The sequence below is a fragment of the Somniosus microcephalus genome, chromosome 6 (genome assembly GCF_052327205.1).
Source record: "Somniosus microcephalus isolate GS21.2 chromosome 6, FLI_Smic_1.0, whole genome shotgun sequence".
Taxonomy (NCBI): domain Eukaryota; kingdom Metazoa; phylum Chordata; class Chondrichthyes; order Squaliformes; family Somniosidae; genus Somniosus; species Somniosus microcephalus.
In genome coordinates, this window is record NC_140992.1 from 187319688 (window position 1) to 187338063 (window position 18376).

The window sequence follows — 18376 nt, forward strand, 5'->3', positions numbered from 1 at the left end:
TGGGTGAAGACACTGTCCGTGTCTAATGGCCACTCACACAGAGCAGAAGATCCCATATCCGATGCCTGGCTGTGCTCGATATATTGGGCGCCATAATTATACACAGCGCCGCCTCCTTCCCCAATGTCCAATTCATTCTTGCATTAAAAGGTACATTACTCCACATGGTCCCCTAGTGGCCCAGTTGTTAAAGGCATTGTTCTGTGTGGAACCGAGCCCTTGAGTGAGAGTCGATCCCCACTCTATGTTGAATTAGCCGGTCATCCAAGGTGCTACAACTGGCCTCAGTACCTCCAAGGGAGGGGGAAAAATTAGTCAGGGTTTTTGCTCCTCATCTCTATCCAGTAAGCCCTGCTGGAAAGTGCAACGGGTGGGGATCTCAGGTCAGGACTGCAGCAGGCTCTGCGGTTATACCCCCGCCTCCCCCCAATGACCTTGAGAATCGACCAGCATCGACTCTCCATGAAGAACTGCTTTTTCGGTGATGGAACTGTGCTTCCACACGAGGTAACCTCCTTGTGGAGAGAAAACAAACAGGAAATAATCCCAACGATTTACACTTTAAAATACAGCAGCTGGCATAGTAGCACCAAGTTCGAGAAATTACACGGAGCTCCCGAGCGGCTCCCTGGGGCTGGGAGGGAAGGGAAGAATTGTAGGGGAGAATCATGCATAGGTGGCCCTGGTACTTCCTGGCAGTGGGCTGTAGAGGGCGTCATTGGCAGCAGAGTAGGCTGGGCTCAGAGAACTGAGGATTGTTGGATAAATTGCAAAGGAAGTAAGGATGCAAAAAGAAAGTTAGGAAAACAACAGAGCAGCTGGACACTGGAGCTGTGTGCAGTTTCGTGCCATTTTTACAGCACGGGAGTGAAGACAATTTGTTTTGAAACTAAAATGAGAAGTAAATGGCAGATGAGTCATTCTGTGCTGTCCTCACACACCTCCTTGTAACTGGTTAGGGTATGTGACCAGCAGAGGGTTAGGGAGCAGGTCTCCCTGCCCTCTCACCGTGTTTGGACAATAAAGGAGGCAGGAAGAACACAATCAGACACCATCATCTTTTGAGGTTTCCTTTGGTGTACAGTGTCTTGCCAGTTTATGGTACAAGGCTCGCCACAAGTTCCTTTTCCTCCTTCCCCAATTTTTCTCTCTTCTCTCTCTGCACAGACTAATACTGGGGTAGTCCCATAAGTGGCTTTTCTGTATATGGTCTTTATTTATAGCCAAGCCCTCACCAATGTCCCGGACTCCCTAGAGATGTGTGCACCAGCGAAATACAAATTGGAATTTACATACAATTTATTGCCTAAAACTCTGCCGGTATCCACTTTACTAGCAGTCACACCCATGGAATATTCATATTCAAATCATTCCCAGGCCACATCACACAGGTTGTGTTGGGTTATACAGGCTGTATTATATGGGCTATATTGGGAATTGCAGGCTGTATTATGCAGGTTGTATGGGTGATATAGGCTCTATCACCCATAGAGCCATAATGGGAGCTGCTATAAACCCCTTGATTAGATTCCAGCCTGTAACTCACCCCCAGGTATTCATTATTCCATATATAAACAATCTGAACCCCTCGATTAGATTCCGGCCTGTAACTCACTCCCGGGTATCCATTATTCTATATATAAACCACCTGAACCCCTCGATTAGATTCCAGCCTGTAACTCTCAGTACAGAGGGGTAATAGTAAATAAAAACCATAAAAGGGAGGGGTATCTTCAAGATAACTGTACCAGGAATCCAGACATGTTGTCAAGCAGGCAGCGGAAGCGACACTCAAAGCTGCGGGTCAGGAATTCAGAGTTCTCTGGTGGCAGTTGATCGGGTTGGCACAAAGTCTCCTCTCCGCTTGAACAGCCTGCACCTACAAGCAACACAGAAACATTAGACCCGTGCTAGTTTAAAGACAGACACTCCAGTAAACAAACAAATCAACCATGCTTCAGCTCAGTCACTGGACATTAGAGTCATAGAGTCATAGTCATAGAGTTTTACAGCACAGAAAGAGGCCCTTCGGCCCATCGTGTCCGCGCCGCCCATCCACCCCTGTCCAGTCTAATCCCATTTTCCAGCATTTGGTCCATAGCCTTGTATGCAATGGCATTTCAAGTGCTCATCCAAATGCTTCTTGAATGTTGTGAGGGTTCCTGCCTCTACCACCCTTTCAGGCATTGAGTTCCACATTCCAACCACCCTCTGGGTGAAGAAGTTCCTCCTCAAATCCCCTCTAAATCTCCTGCCCCTTACCCTGAATCTATGCCCCCTTGTTATTGACCCCCCTACTAAGGGGAAAAGTTCCTCTTTATCTACCCTATCGATGCCCCTCATCATTTTGTACACCTCAATCAGGTCCCCCCTCAGCCTTCTTTACTCCAAGGAAAACAACCCCAGCCTGTCCAGCCTCTCTTCATAGCTGAGGCGCTCCATCCCAGGTAACATCCTGGTGAATCTTCTCTGCACCCTCTCCAAAGCAATCACATCCTTCCTATAGTGAGGCGACCAGAACTGCACACAGTACTCCAGCTGTGGCCTCACCAGCGTTTTGTACAGCTCCATCATAACCTCCCTGCTCTTATATTCCATGCCTCGGCTAATGAAGGCAAGTATCCCATATGCCTTTTTAACCACCTTATCTACCTGTTCCGCTGCCTTCAGGGATCTATGTACATGTACACCAAGGTCCCTCTGACCCTCTGTACTTCCTAGGGTCCTACCACTCATTGTGTATTCCCTTACCTTATTTGTCCGTCCAAAATGCATCACCTCGCACTTTTCAGGGTTAAATTCCATTTGCCACTTTTCCGCCCATCTGACCAACCCGTTTATATCGTCCTGTAGCCTGAGGCTTTCCTCCTCGCAATTTACCACCCCACCAATTTTCGTGTCATCTGCGAACTTACTGATCATACCTTTTACATTCTCATCCAAGTCATTTATGTAGATCACAAACAACAAGGGACCCAGCACCGATCCCTGAGGTACCCCACTGGACACAGGCTTCCAGTCACAAAAGCAACCTTCGACCATCACCCTCTGCCTCCTGCCACTCAGCCAGTTTAGGATCCAACGCGCCAAGGCACCCTGGATCCCATGGGCTCTTACCTTCTTGACCAGGCTCCTATGCGGGACTTTGTCAAAAGCTTTACTGAAGTCCATGTAAACCACATCCACAGCATTTCCCTCATCCACCCCCCTAGTCACCCCCTCGAAAAATTCAATCAGATTTGTCAGACATGATTTACCCTTGACAAAGCCATGCTGACTATCCCCGATTAATCCTTGCCTCTCCAAGTGGAGACTAATTTTGTCCCTCAGAATTTTTTCCAATAATTTCCCTACCACAGATGTTAGGCTCACTGGCCTGTAATTCCCTGGTTTATCCCTGCTACCCTTCTTGTATAATGGTACTACGTTAGCTGTTCTCCAGTCCTCTGGTACATCCCCTGTGGCCAGAGAGGTTCTGAAAATTTGTGTCAGAGCCCCTGCAATCTCCTCCTTTGCCTCCCACAGCAGCCTGGGATACATCTCGTCCGGGCCTGGGGATTTATCCACTTTTTGGCCTGCTAAAACCGCTAGCACCTCCTCCCTCTCGATGCTAATATGTTCAAGTATGTCACAGTCCCCTTGCCCGATTTCTATGTCTGCATCGTCTTTCTCCATAGTGAACACAGATGCAAAAAATTCATTTAAAACCCCGCCTACATCATCTGGCTCTACACACAGATTGCCACTTTGGTCCCTAATGGGCCCTACCCTTTCCCTGGTTATCCTCTTGCCCTTAATATACTTATAAAACATCTTAGGATTTTCCTTTATTTTGCTCGCCAGTGTTATTTCATGGCCCCTCCTCGCCCTCCTAATTTCTTTTTTAAGTATGCCCCTGCACTTTTTATACTCCTCTAGGGCTTCTTCCGTCTTTAGTCTTTTGTAACTGCCAAAAGCCCCCCTTTTATTTCTAATGCATTTTTGTATATCCCTTGTCATCCATGGTTCCCTTTGCTTGTTGGTCCCACCTTTGACCTTTACAGGAACATGTTGGCGTTGTACTCTCTCTATTTCCCTTCTGAAAGTCTCCCACTGTTTTGATGTGGAGTTTCCTATAAGTAGCTGCTCCCAGTCCACTTTGGCCAGATCCTGCCTTATCATATTAAAATTGGCCCTCCCCCAATTTAGAACCCTTATTTCCGGGCCGTCTTTGTCTTTTTCCATGACCACCTTAAATCTCACCGAATTATGGTCACTGTCGCCAAAATGCTCTCCTACTGACACTTCCACCACTTGCCCGGCTACATTCCCCAGAATTAGGTCCAGTACCGCCCCCTCTCTTGTAGGACTTTCTACATGTTGGCTCAAAAAGCTCTCCTGGATGCACTTTAAGAATTCTGCACCCTCTAAGCCTTTCACACTCTGACTATCCCAATTTATATTGGGGAAGTTGAAATCCCCCACTATTATTACCCTATTATTTTCGCACTTTTCTGAGATTTGCCTACCTATCTGTTCCTCTATCTCCCCCTGACTGTTTGGGGGCCTATAGTACACTCCCAGCAAAGTGCTTGCCCCCTTTTTGTTTTTAAGTTCTACCCATATGGCCTCATTAGAGGAACCCGCTAATATATCATCCCTCCTTACAGCAGTAATTGACTCCTTAATTAATATTGCAACACCCCCTCCCCTTTTACACCCCCCTCTGTCTCGCCTGAAGATTCTATACCCCGGAATATTGAGCTGCCAGTCCTGACCCTCCCTCAACCATGTCTTCGTGATAGCAACAATATCGTACTCCCATGTGTTCAACAACTTCAGTTCATCCACCTTATTTGCAAGACTCCTTGTATTAAAATAAATGCCTTCCAGCCCTGCCATATTCTCTTTTGCCTTCACATATTTGCTCTGCCTTCCCAGCTGACTTGTTTTTCCCTCTGTATTTGGCTGTAAATCACCCCCTACTATAGCTCCACTCTGTACCCCATCCCCCTGCCAAGTTAGTTTAAACCCCCCCCAGCAGTGCTAGCAAACCTCCCCGCAAGGATATTGGTTCCCCTCTGGTTCAGGTGTAAACCGTCCGACTTGTACAAGTCCCGCCTTTCCCAGAAGCAGACCCAGTGATCCAGGAAACTAAAGCCCTCCCCCCTGCACCATCCCTTTAGCCACGCATTCATCTGTTCTATCTTCCTATTCCTATACTCACTAGCACGTGGCACCGGGAGTAATCCAGAGATTACAACCCTTGAGGTCCTGCTCTTTAATCCTTCACCTAGCTCCCTAAATTCTTGCTGCAGGACCTTATCCCTCTTTTTACCTATGTCGTTGGTACCAATGTGGACCACGACCACTGGCTGTTCACCCTCCCCCTCCAGAATGCCCTGCAGCCGCTCAGTGACATCCTTGACCCTGGCACCAGGGAGGCAACAAACCATCCTGGATTCACGTCTACGGCCACAGAAACGCCCATCTGTTCCCCTTACTACAGAATCCCCTACCACTATTGCTCTCCCACTCTTTTTCCCCCCTTCCTGGGCAGCAGGAGCACCCCCAGTGCCAGGAAGTTGGCTGCTGCTGCCTTCCCCTGGTGAGTCATCCCCCTCAACAGTATCCAAAGCGGTATACTTGTTTGAAAGGGGGATGTCCGCAGGGGTTCCCTGCACTACCTGCCTGCCTTTGTTGCTCCGCCTGATGGTCACCCCCTGTGCTGCCCTACCCTGAGGCGTGAACAACTCGCTAAACGTGCTATCCACGAGCCTCTCAGCATCGCGCATGCTCCAAAATTCATCCACCCGCAGCTCGAGCGCCGCAATGCGGTCTACAAGTAGCTGCAGCTGGATGCATTTCCCGCACACATGGTCGTCAGGGACACTGGCAGCATCCCTGACTTCCCACATGGAGCAAGAGCAGCAGAACACGGGTCTGAACTCTCCTGCCATGACTTACTCCTTTAATTAATTTAAAAATTTATTCAATACCCCAGTTATTGATGCTTAGAAAGTTACCAAATCCACAGAAATGTCTGTCTCTCAGGGGACAGACAGTCTTGCAAACGTTCAGCTCAGACCCCCCTACACTGAGGTAAACATGAGAATTCTGCTGATGGTGTTAGGTGCTTTAACAGCTGAAATGATTATCAGCGGCAGCCAGGAAAGGATGTCTATTCGAGCAATCGAGTGCAAGCTAGATAGAAAACAAAACAGAATAGTGGTGTCAGCCATGGTTCAGTGGGTAGCACTCTTGCCTCGGAGTCAGAAGGTTGTGGGTTCAAGTCCCACTCCAGAGACTTGAGCACAAAATCTAGGCTGACTCTCCAGTGCAGTGCTGAGGGAGTGCTGCACCGTCGGAGGTGCCATCTTTTCAATGAGACGTTAAACCGAGGCCCTGTCTGCCCTCTCGGGTGAACGTAAAAGACCCCATGGAACTATTTCGAAGAGGAGCTGGGGAGTTCTGGTCTGTCCTGGCCGCTAGTTATCCCTCAGCCAACATCACTTTAAAAAAAATAAGATGATCTGGTCATTACCTCAGTGCTGTTTGTGGGACCTTACTGTGCACAAATTGGCTGCCACGTAGCCTACATTATAACAGTGATTACACTTTAAAAGCACTTCATTGCCTGTAAAGTGCTTTGGGATGGCCTGGGATCATGAAAGGCGCTATATAAATGCAAGTCTTTCTTTACTTTTATGCAGCCTCCCGTCACCTGCCTCTGGTTGCCTCTGAAATGTTTGAGGATCAATGAAGACACAACTCCAGTTGTGTGGAAAAGGACGGCCCAATTCTACAAGCTACATGAATAGGAGGAACGTTCTGTGCAGCCTCTCCCATTGTTTACAGTGGTATTTGCCCAAGACAGGTAATTACAGGTGGAACTAAGGCTAAAAACTGCAGTGTGAGCTGAATGGCTATTCTTCACATTTTCCTTCAAAAGTGCTGCAGTCAGCATTAAGCCAAGAGCAGATTCATCTGTGGGAATAAAGATAGGAGACACTCACTTAATGTCACATGTTGAAGGGGCAATGTCTTCATACAAAGGGATTGTCAGTACTCCCCCCACTTTGTTATACATCACCTCACGTCTTTGTAAGATAGCAAACTGTATGGAAAAGGTAACGCCAGGACACTGCTTCAAGTTAAACCACAATGGCAGGAAAAGGGAGCACGAGCTCGAACTGCCAAAAGGCCAAGTACTGATATCAGGATGGTCTTCACACAGAGTGACTTCACAGGGAGGATAGCAAAGGCAATCTTTCAAAAATCAGTTGGACGCTGTGCTTGGGGAGCAGGGAGAAAAATCAGCCGGTTCTTTCTAGGTGGTTAATTTAGGATGGGCCAAATGGCCTCCTGATCCATATCTCTCACGATGTAGAGCTCCTCAAAATGTACCACTGAGTCACTTCTTTATGACATCATTGAACTAGAACTGCCCCATGGCTCTTCTCCCCTCCCCAAATTCTTTCACTAAGACAGTACCTTTTTTTTTTAAAGTTAAGAGTCCATTTGCTCCTCACATCAAGTAATTCTATCGACAAGTCAAGAATCCCGCTCACATAGCCTTACCATACCCTTCCTCTCCTGAAGACACTGCCTTAAGCTGCAGTATGGCTCAATATCTCTCCCACTGGTCACTTTTCATGCATAAACTTGGACGGAAGTGTTCGCAGGTGCTTTGGCTACGAGGGTAACCACAGCTGACCTGGATTCTGCCCACACACATACACACCCCCCAATCACACCCCCACCCCCTTTCCAGTTAGTGAATTCAATTGTAACTTATCCACTGCAGCTGAGACTGAGACCAGTTAACTCAATGCAGCAAAGGTATCCAACCTGGGACCTTTCTGGACTCTGACTTGGTTCCACAACAGACAATGCATTTACTCGCTGACCTTACTGGGTAGAATTGTTGGAAGTTGTACTGTAACCAAAACCTGAAACAGACCCCAACTATAGTCTGGAGACAGGAGGCGAAACGTAGGGCAGCCTTTATCTTTCCTTTGTGCTCGCAGCAAAATTCTAATAAAGGCATGTAACAAGTAGAAGCCTGAGTAGGTAAGTTAAGTTACAAATGATTCAGCTAATGACTTGCCCTTTGTAACACAAAGTTGACGCCTTTGTACAGACAGGACGTTTTAAAAATTCTTTATTCGTTCATGGGATGTGGGCATCGCTGGCATGGCCAGCATTTATTGCCCATCCCTAGTTGCCCTGGAGAAGGTGGTGGTGAGCCGCCGCCTTGAACTGCTGCAGTCTGTGTGGTGAAGGTACTCCCACAATGCTGTTAGGGAAGGAGTTCCAGGATTTTGACCCAGCGACAATGAAGGATCGGCGATATGGTGTGTGACTTGGAGGGGAACTTGGAGGTGGTGGTGTTCTCATGCGCCTGCTGCCCTTGTCCTTTTAGGTGGATGAGGTCGCGGGTTTGGGAGGTGTTGCCGAAGCAGCCTTGGCGAGTTGCTGCAGTGCATCTTGTAGATGGTACACACTGCAGACAAGGTGAGTCAGTGGTGGAGTGAGTGAATGTTTAAGGTGGTGGATGGGGTGCCAATCAAGCGGGCTGCTTTGCTCTGGATGTGTCGAGCTTCGAGTGTTGTTGGAGCTGCACTCATCCAGACAAGTAGAAAGTATTCCATCACACTCCTGACTTTCCAAAACAAGATTCAGATTTCACAGAATCGTAGAATGATACAGCACAGAAGGCTGCCAATTAGTCCCACTCCACTGCCCTTTCCCCTTCAAGTATTTATCCAATTCCTTTTTGAAAGTTATTACTAAATCTACTTCCACCACCCTTTCAGGCAGTGCATTCCAGATCATCATAACTTGCTGCATAAAAAACGTTCTCCGCATTTCACCTCTGGTTCTTTTGCCAATTACTTAAAAAAATATATTATCCCTTTGAAACCTAACCTCACCTCCCAATCTCCCTATTGCCAATCCCAAAAAATTATGTTGCCATGCAGCTCAGCACATCAACATAGGTGAAGAAGCCACCAGTTTTCACCCATGACTCACCACCTGGTATCTCCCTGTCCTAACTGGGTCTACATTCCTCAGATTAGAGGACAAGTCCAATTGAGACATAGGAAACTGGTTACTGAGCGCAGTCAGCAGAGGCCCTGCAGTAGGCGGCTTATCCACCCCCCTGGCTGCGAACGACATGCTGCCCGGTGGAAGGTGACAAGAGATGAAGTTAAAGAATCTACGTATTTTACCAATAATGAAATGGGTTTCATACAGTTTCCAATCTTGAGTATTGCACTGTAGATAGTGATGGACAATAGTGTCTACAGTTGGTGGGAAACGCAGATTTTGAAAGCTGAAAATGACGTACAGTGCTCAAGGTGTTACTGCAACGCTTTCATACAAACTTTCCCTAGTGACAGGTTAAACAGAAGACAGACAATTGCTCGATGCTCCTGGACATCACAACAGCTGTCAATATCCGCAGAGTAATTATAAGTGGCTGGGAATTCTCCTGCGTGCTATGGGCAACAAAATCAATAACTCGCTTATAATGAATGTGTTCATGACTTTGCTACATTCAAGGCAGAGAGTAAATCTTCCCCCCATGGCTGTGCAATTACAACAGAATGTGAGGGTCTTTGGGCTTGACACTGTAAACAGGGCGACCTGGTGGTTCGAAGTACTTTCCTACCTTTCACCTTCGCTCCTTCTTCTGTTGTGGCCAAAGGTGGGCGGAAAGTCCAATGGAGCTGACGCTGGAACTCCTCACGGTCTTCCATGTGGATCAGCTCAAACACGTCCTGATCGATGATATCCGACTGAAGTTAAACAAAAGAAGCACGTTAAATCCACAGGACAAAAAAACATACTTGCTTCAGAAGGAGACGCAGCATCCTTTGCTTATCCAGAGAACTAGGCTTTCATTAGACGTGGACACTCATTACTCTGAACCACAAGAACATAAGAAATAGGAGTAGGCTATTTGGCCCTTCGAGCCTGCTCCGCCATTCAATGAGATCATGGCTGATCTTCTGTCTCAACTCCATTCACCAGCCCTATTGCCATATCCCTTGCTGCCCTTACTAGTCAGAAATCTATCGACTTCTGTTTGGAATATACCCAATGACTGAGCCTCCACAGCCCTCTGGGGTAGAGAATTCCAAAGATTCACCACCCTCTGTGTGAAGAAATTTTTTCTCATCTCAGTCCTGAATGGTCTACCCTTTATCCTGAGGCTGTGGCCCCTGGTTCTAGATTCCCCAGCCAAGGGAAACATTCTCCCAGCAGCCACCCTATCAAGCACTGTAATAATTTTGCATGCTTCAATGAGATCCCCTCTCATTCTTCTGAATTCAAAAGAATACAGGCCTAGTTTACTCAATCTCTTCTCATACGACAGTCCCGCCATCCCAGGAATCAATCTCATGAACCTTCGTTGCACTCCCTCTATGGCAAGTGTATCCTTCCTTAGGTAAGGAGACCAAAATTGTACACAGTACGCCAGGGTGTGGTCTCACCAAGGCCCTATATAATTGGAGTAAAACTTCTTTACTCCTGTACTCAAATCCTCTTGTAATGAAGGCAGCATGCCATTTGCTTTCCTAATGGCTTGCTGCACCTGCACATTCACTTTCAGTGATTCATGTACAAGGATACCCAGGTCCCTTTGAGCATCTGCATTCCCCAATCTTTCACCATTTAGGAAATACACTGCCTTTCTGTTTTTTCTACCAAAGCGGATAACTTCACATTTATCCACATTATATTCCATCTGCCATGTTCTCGCCCACTCACTGAGCCTGTCGAGATCCCCTTGAAGCCTCTTCACATCCTTTTCACAACTGACACTGCTACCTAGCTTTGTATCATCAGCAAATTTGGAAATGTTACATTTAGTCCCCTCATCCAAATCATTGATATAGGTTGTGGATAGCTGGGGCCGAAGCACCGATCCTTGAGGTACCCCACTAGTCACAGCCTGCCATCCTGAAAAAGACCCGTTTATCCCTATTCTTTGTTTTCTGTCTGTTAACCAATTCTCAATCCATAAAAGGATCTGTTCTCTTAGGAGATTCATGCACTGGGCCATTACGAGAGCTGCACTTGTGGGTTAAGTAGGCCAGTCTTCAACCATTGTGCTTATTAGCAATATATCCAAATATTTTTTTGGCAAAGAAATGAAAGGTTTGTATTTATACAGCACCTTATCACACCGCTCAGCAGCTTCTCAAAAGGACTCCATGTACAATTTGAAGTGCAGCGGCAATTATTTAGGTAATATGGCAGCCATTTTGCACGCAGTAAAATCTTCCAAATAGCAATGAAGTAAATGACAAGAGAATCTGTCTTGATTGTGTTACTGAGGGAAAAACATTGCCCAGGACACCAGGAAAACTCCCTGCTCTTCTTCAAAATGCACCATGGCACCTTTAATGTCTCCCTTGAATCATCGGAACAGACTGGGTTCAACATCTCAGCCAAAAGACAGCACCTCCAACAATGCAGCACTCCATTCCCTCAGCACTGCACTGGATTGAGGCTTCAACTTTCAACCTTCTGACTCAAGAGGAGACAGTTTGGCTCACTTGGTTGCACTGACACTGAATATGCAGGGATTCATATTCAGGTATAATTCCCCAGGTGCCTATAAGCTTTATAAAGTGACTATTCTTTAGGCGCGAGCCTAGACAATTGGTTTTTGGAGGGGGCCATTATTGACAAGTCTAATCTTCTTAACTGACATCCATAAACATGCATTTTCAGCAGGGATCACTGGATTGCAACCAGGAGTGGGAACTTTAGTTGATTTATCCTAGCTAGGGACCAAGAGGCCAACTGTAGAAACCCTACCATTGCCAATGTTAAAAGCAACAAACTCAGCATAAATCAGGGATCAAACCTAGGACCTTACTGGTGGGGATGGCTCTGAACCACACCAAAATTCTACAGAGTGTATCTACAGTCTACAACAGTACAAGAGACAAACATACCTGATGGAAGCCCAGGTAATCCTGAATAGTTTGTGAAGAGTAGAAAATCTTCCCATCTGGCGTTACCACAAGTACAAAGCCATTCAGTGCCTGCAGAGAAGAAATGCACATGGTGCCCTGCATTCTTTTTAAAAATCACCACTAGTCACCAATAACAGACACGCAGGAGGCCATGGGCAGGTGCACCAACCTGTAGCTCAGAAAGTGATACAAGACCCTATCAATGGACTAGTGCCGCCCCACAGAAGTGGTCATGGATGGATATCAACAGTCGCTGCAGCCTAAAATGAGCTTAAATGTATTCTCGTCTCTTCTGGCGACCTACTCCCAAACCTCTGGCACTGTCACTTGGTAACTTGCTGCAAGGTGATGTACCTACCTATTGGATGCCTGAGCATGGCTTTATGAAGACTGTCTCTCCAATCTTTCATTTGTTTCCTACCTCCTGGTGTAAGAAACTGTATCCAGTGTGAAAAGACAAGCGGCTCAGCATGCTGAAATTTATCCCAAGTATAAAACAAATAAAAGCAGAATGTTGATCTGTGCTAGTCTGTGCCACTGTTGTGTTTTAGGCCTTTTTTACATATGGAGGGGAGGATTAATAAGCTTTGTACAACCATTCTCGATCTTCTTCCTCCTCCCCCCAACTCTTCTCTCCTATACTGCCGATGATTCATGTTAGGTTATGGTTCCATGGGTGCTAGCCGTCCTCTGGTACCTTGCTTAAGTGGCTACTCTTCGTGTATGCATTTGGATAGTGAGTGCTGGCAGGCTATTTGACTACAGGAGGCATTACAGCTCACATCTCATCCAATCAACAACAAATACACACTTCCCAGCTGAAATCTCTACCCAGGCAATCGGGACTATGAACCCTGGCTGATGATTCTTTGTTTCTCCTTCCTACCTTGGCGATAACAGAGTTCAACTGTAGCACCCTACCTCCTGGTCAGAGACCAGCTAACACAGGAAGAGGATTGACCTTTGGACTTCCCTGGTCTGTATGGCCTACTGGGCAGTCCAGTCACTCACTGACTTTCAGTTCATCATGCAAGTGTTTCCTACTTCAAAATGATGAGTTTGATAGAGTAGCTAGGGAGAAACTGCTTCCACTGGCAGGAGGGTCAGTTACCAGAGGACACAGATTTAAAGTAATTGGCAAAAGAACCGGAGGGGAGATGAGGAGAATGTTTTTACGCAGTGAGTTATGATGATCTGGAATGCACTGCCTGAAAGGGTGGTGGAAGCAGATTCAACAGTAACTTTCAAAAGGGAATTGGATAAATACTTGAAAAGGAACAATCTGCAGGGTTACGAGGTAAGGGCAGTGAAGTGAGACTAATTGGATAGCTCTTTCAAAGAGCCGGCACAGACACAATGGGCCGAATGGCTTCCTTCTGTGCTGTGTGATTCTATGATTCTACTTGAACAAAAAGGAAACTTAAAGCCAGTTTCAGAGAACCAGCAATATAAGAGCATTATAGAAAGAGAAAATGCCAGGAATGCACAGCAGATCCGCTGGTAGAGGTGGACCCCACCTGAAACACAAACCTAGTTTTCTCTTTCAGATGTGGACAAACCTGTTGCGCATTTCCAGCCTTTATCTTTTATTTTAATGCCAGATTTTCATCATTCATTAGCAGTGAACCGTGAGCAACCCTGAAGGTAATTGGCAAAAGAAATGTGTCAAGTTTTGAAATATGTTGTCAGTCTGGAAGCCACTTCCACCTGGTGATAGATTGATAGCAAAAGGAAAGGCAAGATCGTAGCATGCAGAGTGTTACTGGGACAGGAGCCAAATTCTGAAGGAAGTTTTATGTTAATTGGCCTCAGTCCAGCCAGCTCACTCAAGTACATCACAAACTTGAGAAATGCAGCATGATATGACTCAGTCGAACCATCCGTTTTACATAGAAACATAGGAGCAGGAGTAGGCCATTCAGCCCCTCGAGTCTGCTCCGCCATTCAATGCGATCATGGCTGATCATCCAAATTCAGTACCCGGTCCCTGCTTTCTCCCCATACCCCTTGATCCTCTTAGCCTTAAGAAATATATCCAACTCCTTCTTGAATATATTTAATGTATTGCCCTCTACTGCCTTCTGTGGTAGATAATTCCACAGGTTCACCACTCTCTGGGTGAAGAAATTCCTCCTCATTTCTGTCCTAAATGGCCTACCCCTTAACCTGTGACCCCTGGTTCTGGACTCCCCCGCCATTGGGAACATCCTTTCTGCATCTAGTCTGTCTAGTCCTGTTAGAATCTTAAAAGTTTCAATGAGATCCCCTCTCATTCTTCTAAACTCTAGCGAATATAAGCCTAATCGACCCAACCTCCCCTCATACGTCATTCCTGCCATCCCAGGTATCAGTCTGGTGAATCTTCGCTGCACTCTCTCCATGGCAAGAACATCCTTCCTCAGATAAGGCGACCAAAACTGCACACAATACTCCAGATGTGGCCTCACCAAGACCCTGTACAACTGCAGCAAGACCTCCTTGCTCTTGTACACAAATCCTCTCGCTATGAAGGCCAACATACCATTTGCCTTCTTAACCGCCTGCTGCACCTGCATGCTTACCTTCAGCGACTGGTGCACAAGGACACCCAGGTCTCGTTGCACTTCCCCTTTTCCCAATATATTGCCATTCAGATAATAATCTGTCTTCCTGTTTTTGCCACCGAAGTGGTAACCTCGCATTTATCTACATTATACTGCATTTGCCATGCATCTGCCCAATCACCCAACCTGTCCAAATCGTACTGGAGTTTCTCTGCATCCTCCTCACAGCACACATGCCCACCCAGCTTTGTGTCGTCTGCAAACTTGGAGATATTACATCTAGTTCCCTCATCTAGATCATTTATATATATTGTGAATAGCTGGGGTCCTAGCACCGATCCCTGCGGTACCCCACTAGTCACTGTCTGCCACTCAGAAAAAGACCCGTTTATTCCAACTCCTTGCTTCCTGTCTGCCAACCAGTTCTCTATCCAAGACAGCACCTTACCCCCAATCCCATGTGCTTTAACTTTACACGCTAATCTCTTATGCGGGACCTTATTGAAAGCCTTCTGAAAGTCCAAATACACCACATCCACTGGTTCTCCCTTATCTATTCTACCAGTTACATCCTCAAAAAATTCCAGTAGATTAGTCAAGCACGATTTACCTTTTGTAAATCGATGTTGACTTTGTCCGATCCGGTCACTGTTTTCCAAGTGCGCTGCTATTACATCTTTTATAATGGACTCTAGCATTTTCCCCACTACCGATGTCAGGCTTACCGGTCTATAATTCCCCGTTTTCTCTCTACCCCCCTTCTTAAATAGTGGGGTTACATTAGCTATCCTCCAATCCATGGGTACTGTTCCAGAGTTTATAGAATTTTGTAAGATGACCAGCAATGCATCTACTATTTCCAGGGCCACTTCCTTAAGTACCCTAGGATGTAGATTATCAGGCCCTGGGGATTTATCGGCCATCGATCCCATCAATTTCCCTAACACCATTTCCCTACAAATACTGATTTCATTCAATTCCTCCCGCTCATTAGACCGTATGTTCCCCGACATCTCTGGGAGGTTATTTGTGTCCTCCTTTTTGAAGACAGAACCAAAATATGTATTTAACTGGTCTGCCATTTCTTTGTTCCCCATTATAAATCTGGAACTCTTGCCCCTCTCATTTTTACCACTTCTTCGGGTAGTGACTTAGCTGTGGATGTGATTCCACACATGCTGGTCCCCTCTGGTACCCCACCCAACTGGTTATCTTTCATGTATGAGCCTACGTAGCTCGTGCTGGCAGCCTAATCGACCATGAGGAGCATCATCCCTGTACTCACCCCATTTCCACACATTCACACGCTCCATGAAATAAAGAGAGAGTGGGGGGTTCCTGGGTAGTGATGCAAGACACTGGCCGATTCCCACCCATCCCTCACACCATGTCTAGGCTCACATGGGAATTATGGGCACTTGAATGTGGTACAGAAAGCGAACATGGAGCCATATCCCAGCAATAAGTCAGGAACTTCAGGAAAAGATCGGGTAAAGAAAAAGAATTGCAGGGAAAAAAGAAATCTCCACATTTCCATTACGGTACAAACTGTTAAAATCTATTGGGCCAACCTACACTGTGAGCCTCACCTCACCACACGATGCACTTACTCATTGGGTCAGTGTGCATCAAATCACCAGCACAAACCCGCTCACCACACAGTGGCCTGAGGGAGACTGGTTTCAGCTCTGGAACATGACAACGCAGCAAAACAGCCAACTGGGACAGCAACTCAGCACGTGTGCATCAGTAGCTCGGTGGGGTGATGCACTGCCCAGCTTCTACTGGAGGCGTACAGACCTGGAACCGTCCAGGCTCAATTTTCAGCCTGTGCTGTCGTCACAGTCTGGGTGGCAGTTGGGCTGCGGCAATTGACCTCAGCATCCCCAGATTAAGGAAGGATAAAAAAGATATTGGACAGGATTCAAGCTCATGACAAGCCAGAGTTGTGAAAGTTGGGAGGGGACCATATTGGGTTCCGCTGCGATGCTCTCCATATTTAAATAGCCTGTTGACACCAAGCGGTCGATTTTAGTTCAGGTGCGGGGAATTGGCGGGTTCCCCAAATTTGGTGATTCCCACACGATTCTAAATGGGTCTGTGAGATTGATGCAAATTTAACACAATTGGCCAATTGATTTCCAGCGTGTGGGAAGCCTTGGCAATTGAGTATTTCCAGTCAGAAAGTCGCAGAATATGACATCATCATTGCTGCTGCTTCTAAGGTCCACAGCAAGCCTTGCTTCCTCTGCAGGCTCCCAAACTTCACCATTAAGATGGCACAGGAGCCTGCAGGAGCAACGGCCAGCAGGAGGGCCAGATCTGCCCCCAAATTTGATGAGGCTTCACTCCAGGCATTACTGGATGGTGCTAGGGCCCACAGGGAGGCCCTGTTCCCTTCTTCAGGGAGGAAGAGGCCTCCCAGTCAGACCAAGGCTGTGTGGCTACAAGTGGCAGGTCAAGTCAACTCCTTAGGGCTCACACGAAGAATGTGGTTGCAGTGCAGGAAAAGAGAGCTCACAATAAAAGAGAACAAGCGAGGACAGGAGGAGGGCCACCATCAGTAGCCCACCTCACCCCCTGGGAGGAGGTGATCCTGGAGATCGTAGGACTGGAGGATGAGGCGCAAGTGGGGGACGGACAGACTGCTGCATCACAGCAAGCTGGTGGCAGAATAGTTTTCCATCTCTCTCATTGACATTGCATGAGTCGCTGATAATGATTCTGAAGCTATAACAGATGGACCTGTGATCATCTGCAATATGCAATGTGCATGTAACCTTGACCTCACATCTCCAACTCTTTCCTTCACTCCCACACAGGACCATCGAGAGCCCCCGTCCCCACTGTCCAGGAGGAAGAGCCTGAGCTTCCAGACTCCTCAGAGGAATCTGCAACCTCTGAGGGTGCAGAGTCATCAGAATTCAGCGCACCCAGCACCAGCGCAGACACTCACACCTCGGTGGGACCTTCGGGACATAGAGTACTGTTGTCACCTGGTGTATCACAGCTCACAAGTGAGCATCAGCAGATTGTGGAGACAGGGATAGCAGTGGGTAGTCCTAGTCGGAGGGCGTAGGACTGTGCCAGCTCGGCTCAGCTGCACGTCGACCCTCTGCCTCTGGGTCCATCCATAAGATCAGCGGTGCTGGGACTCCAGGAACAGATGCAGGAGTCTCCGGCAGGTTTCGTCTCCAGGGTAGCTGCGAGTGTGGAGCGAATGGAGGAGTCCATCGCGAAAATGAGCAGAGCCTTTGTGGAGTCACTGGCGCATGAATGCATCACCATGGAAAGGATGGCAACCTCCATGGAGGAGATAAGTCGCCAGGGTATGGGAAACATGGTGAGTGTTCATAATAGAATGACATCTCTTGAGGAGCGATGGGCATCTATTGAACAGAGAAACCAGACCTTCATGGAAGTCCTTTTGAGTAGGACTGCCAGTGCAGATACGGGTCCCCATGCCCCCCCTGATGTGCAGCAAGCTGCTCTCAAGCCACTTGCAAGCACTGGCCCCTTCTGGCCTGTGCAGCTTCAGGTGGGTGAGCCTGGTGCTCCTGTTGCTGCTGCTGTTGTTCCTGGTTCTGCTGGTGCCGCAGCTGGTGTTCGAGCTCATCTAATGCCCAGAAGGGAAGGAAATAAATGGCTCCCATTCGTTTTACGTGGGAAAAGGGTTAAACAGGCAAGGGCCTGTTAAAATGGGATTATAAAGGCCAATCAGTGCTGTTTAAGGGCCCTAAAGACCAGTCCCACCTGTTGCAGGCGGGACTGATTCGGGTCAATCAGACACACCTAGGTTAAAATGGCGTGGAGGCGGGAACCGGGGGGGGGGGGGGGTTGCGACCCCTAGGTTTT

At 47.3% G+C, this 18376-nt stretch overlaps 1 protein-coding gene across 1 annotated transcript in view; it reads right to left on the reverse strand.

The window, feature by feature from the left end:
• The window catches only part of LOC147116242 (aryl hydrocarbon receptor-like), a 144206-nt gene that overhangs the window by 66053 nt on the left and 59777 nt on the right, over window positions 1–18376 (reverse strand). The window contains 3 exon segments of the mRNA XM_085991021.1: window positions 1749–1879; window positions 9659–9785; window positions 11958–12047. Of these exon segments, the coding sequence (XP_085847147.1) occupies window positions 1749–1879; window positions 9659–9785; window positions 11958–12047 (348 nt within the window).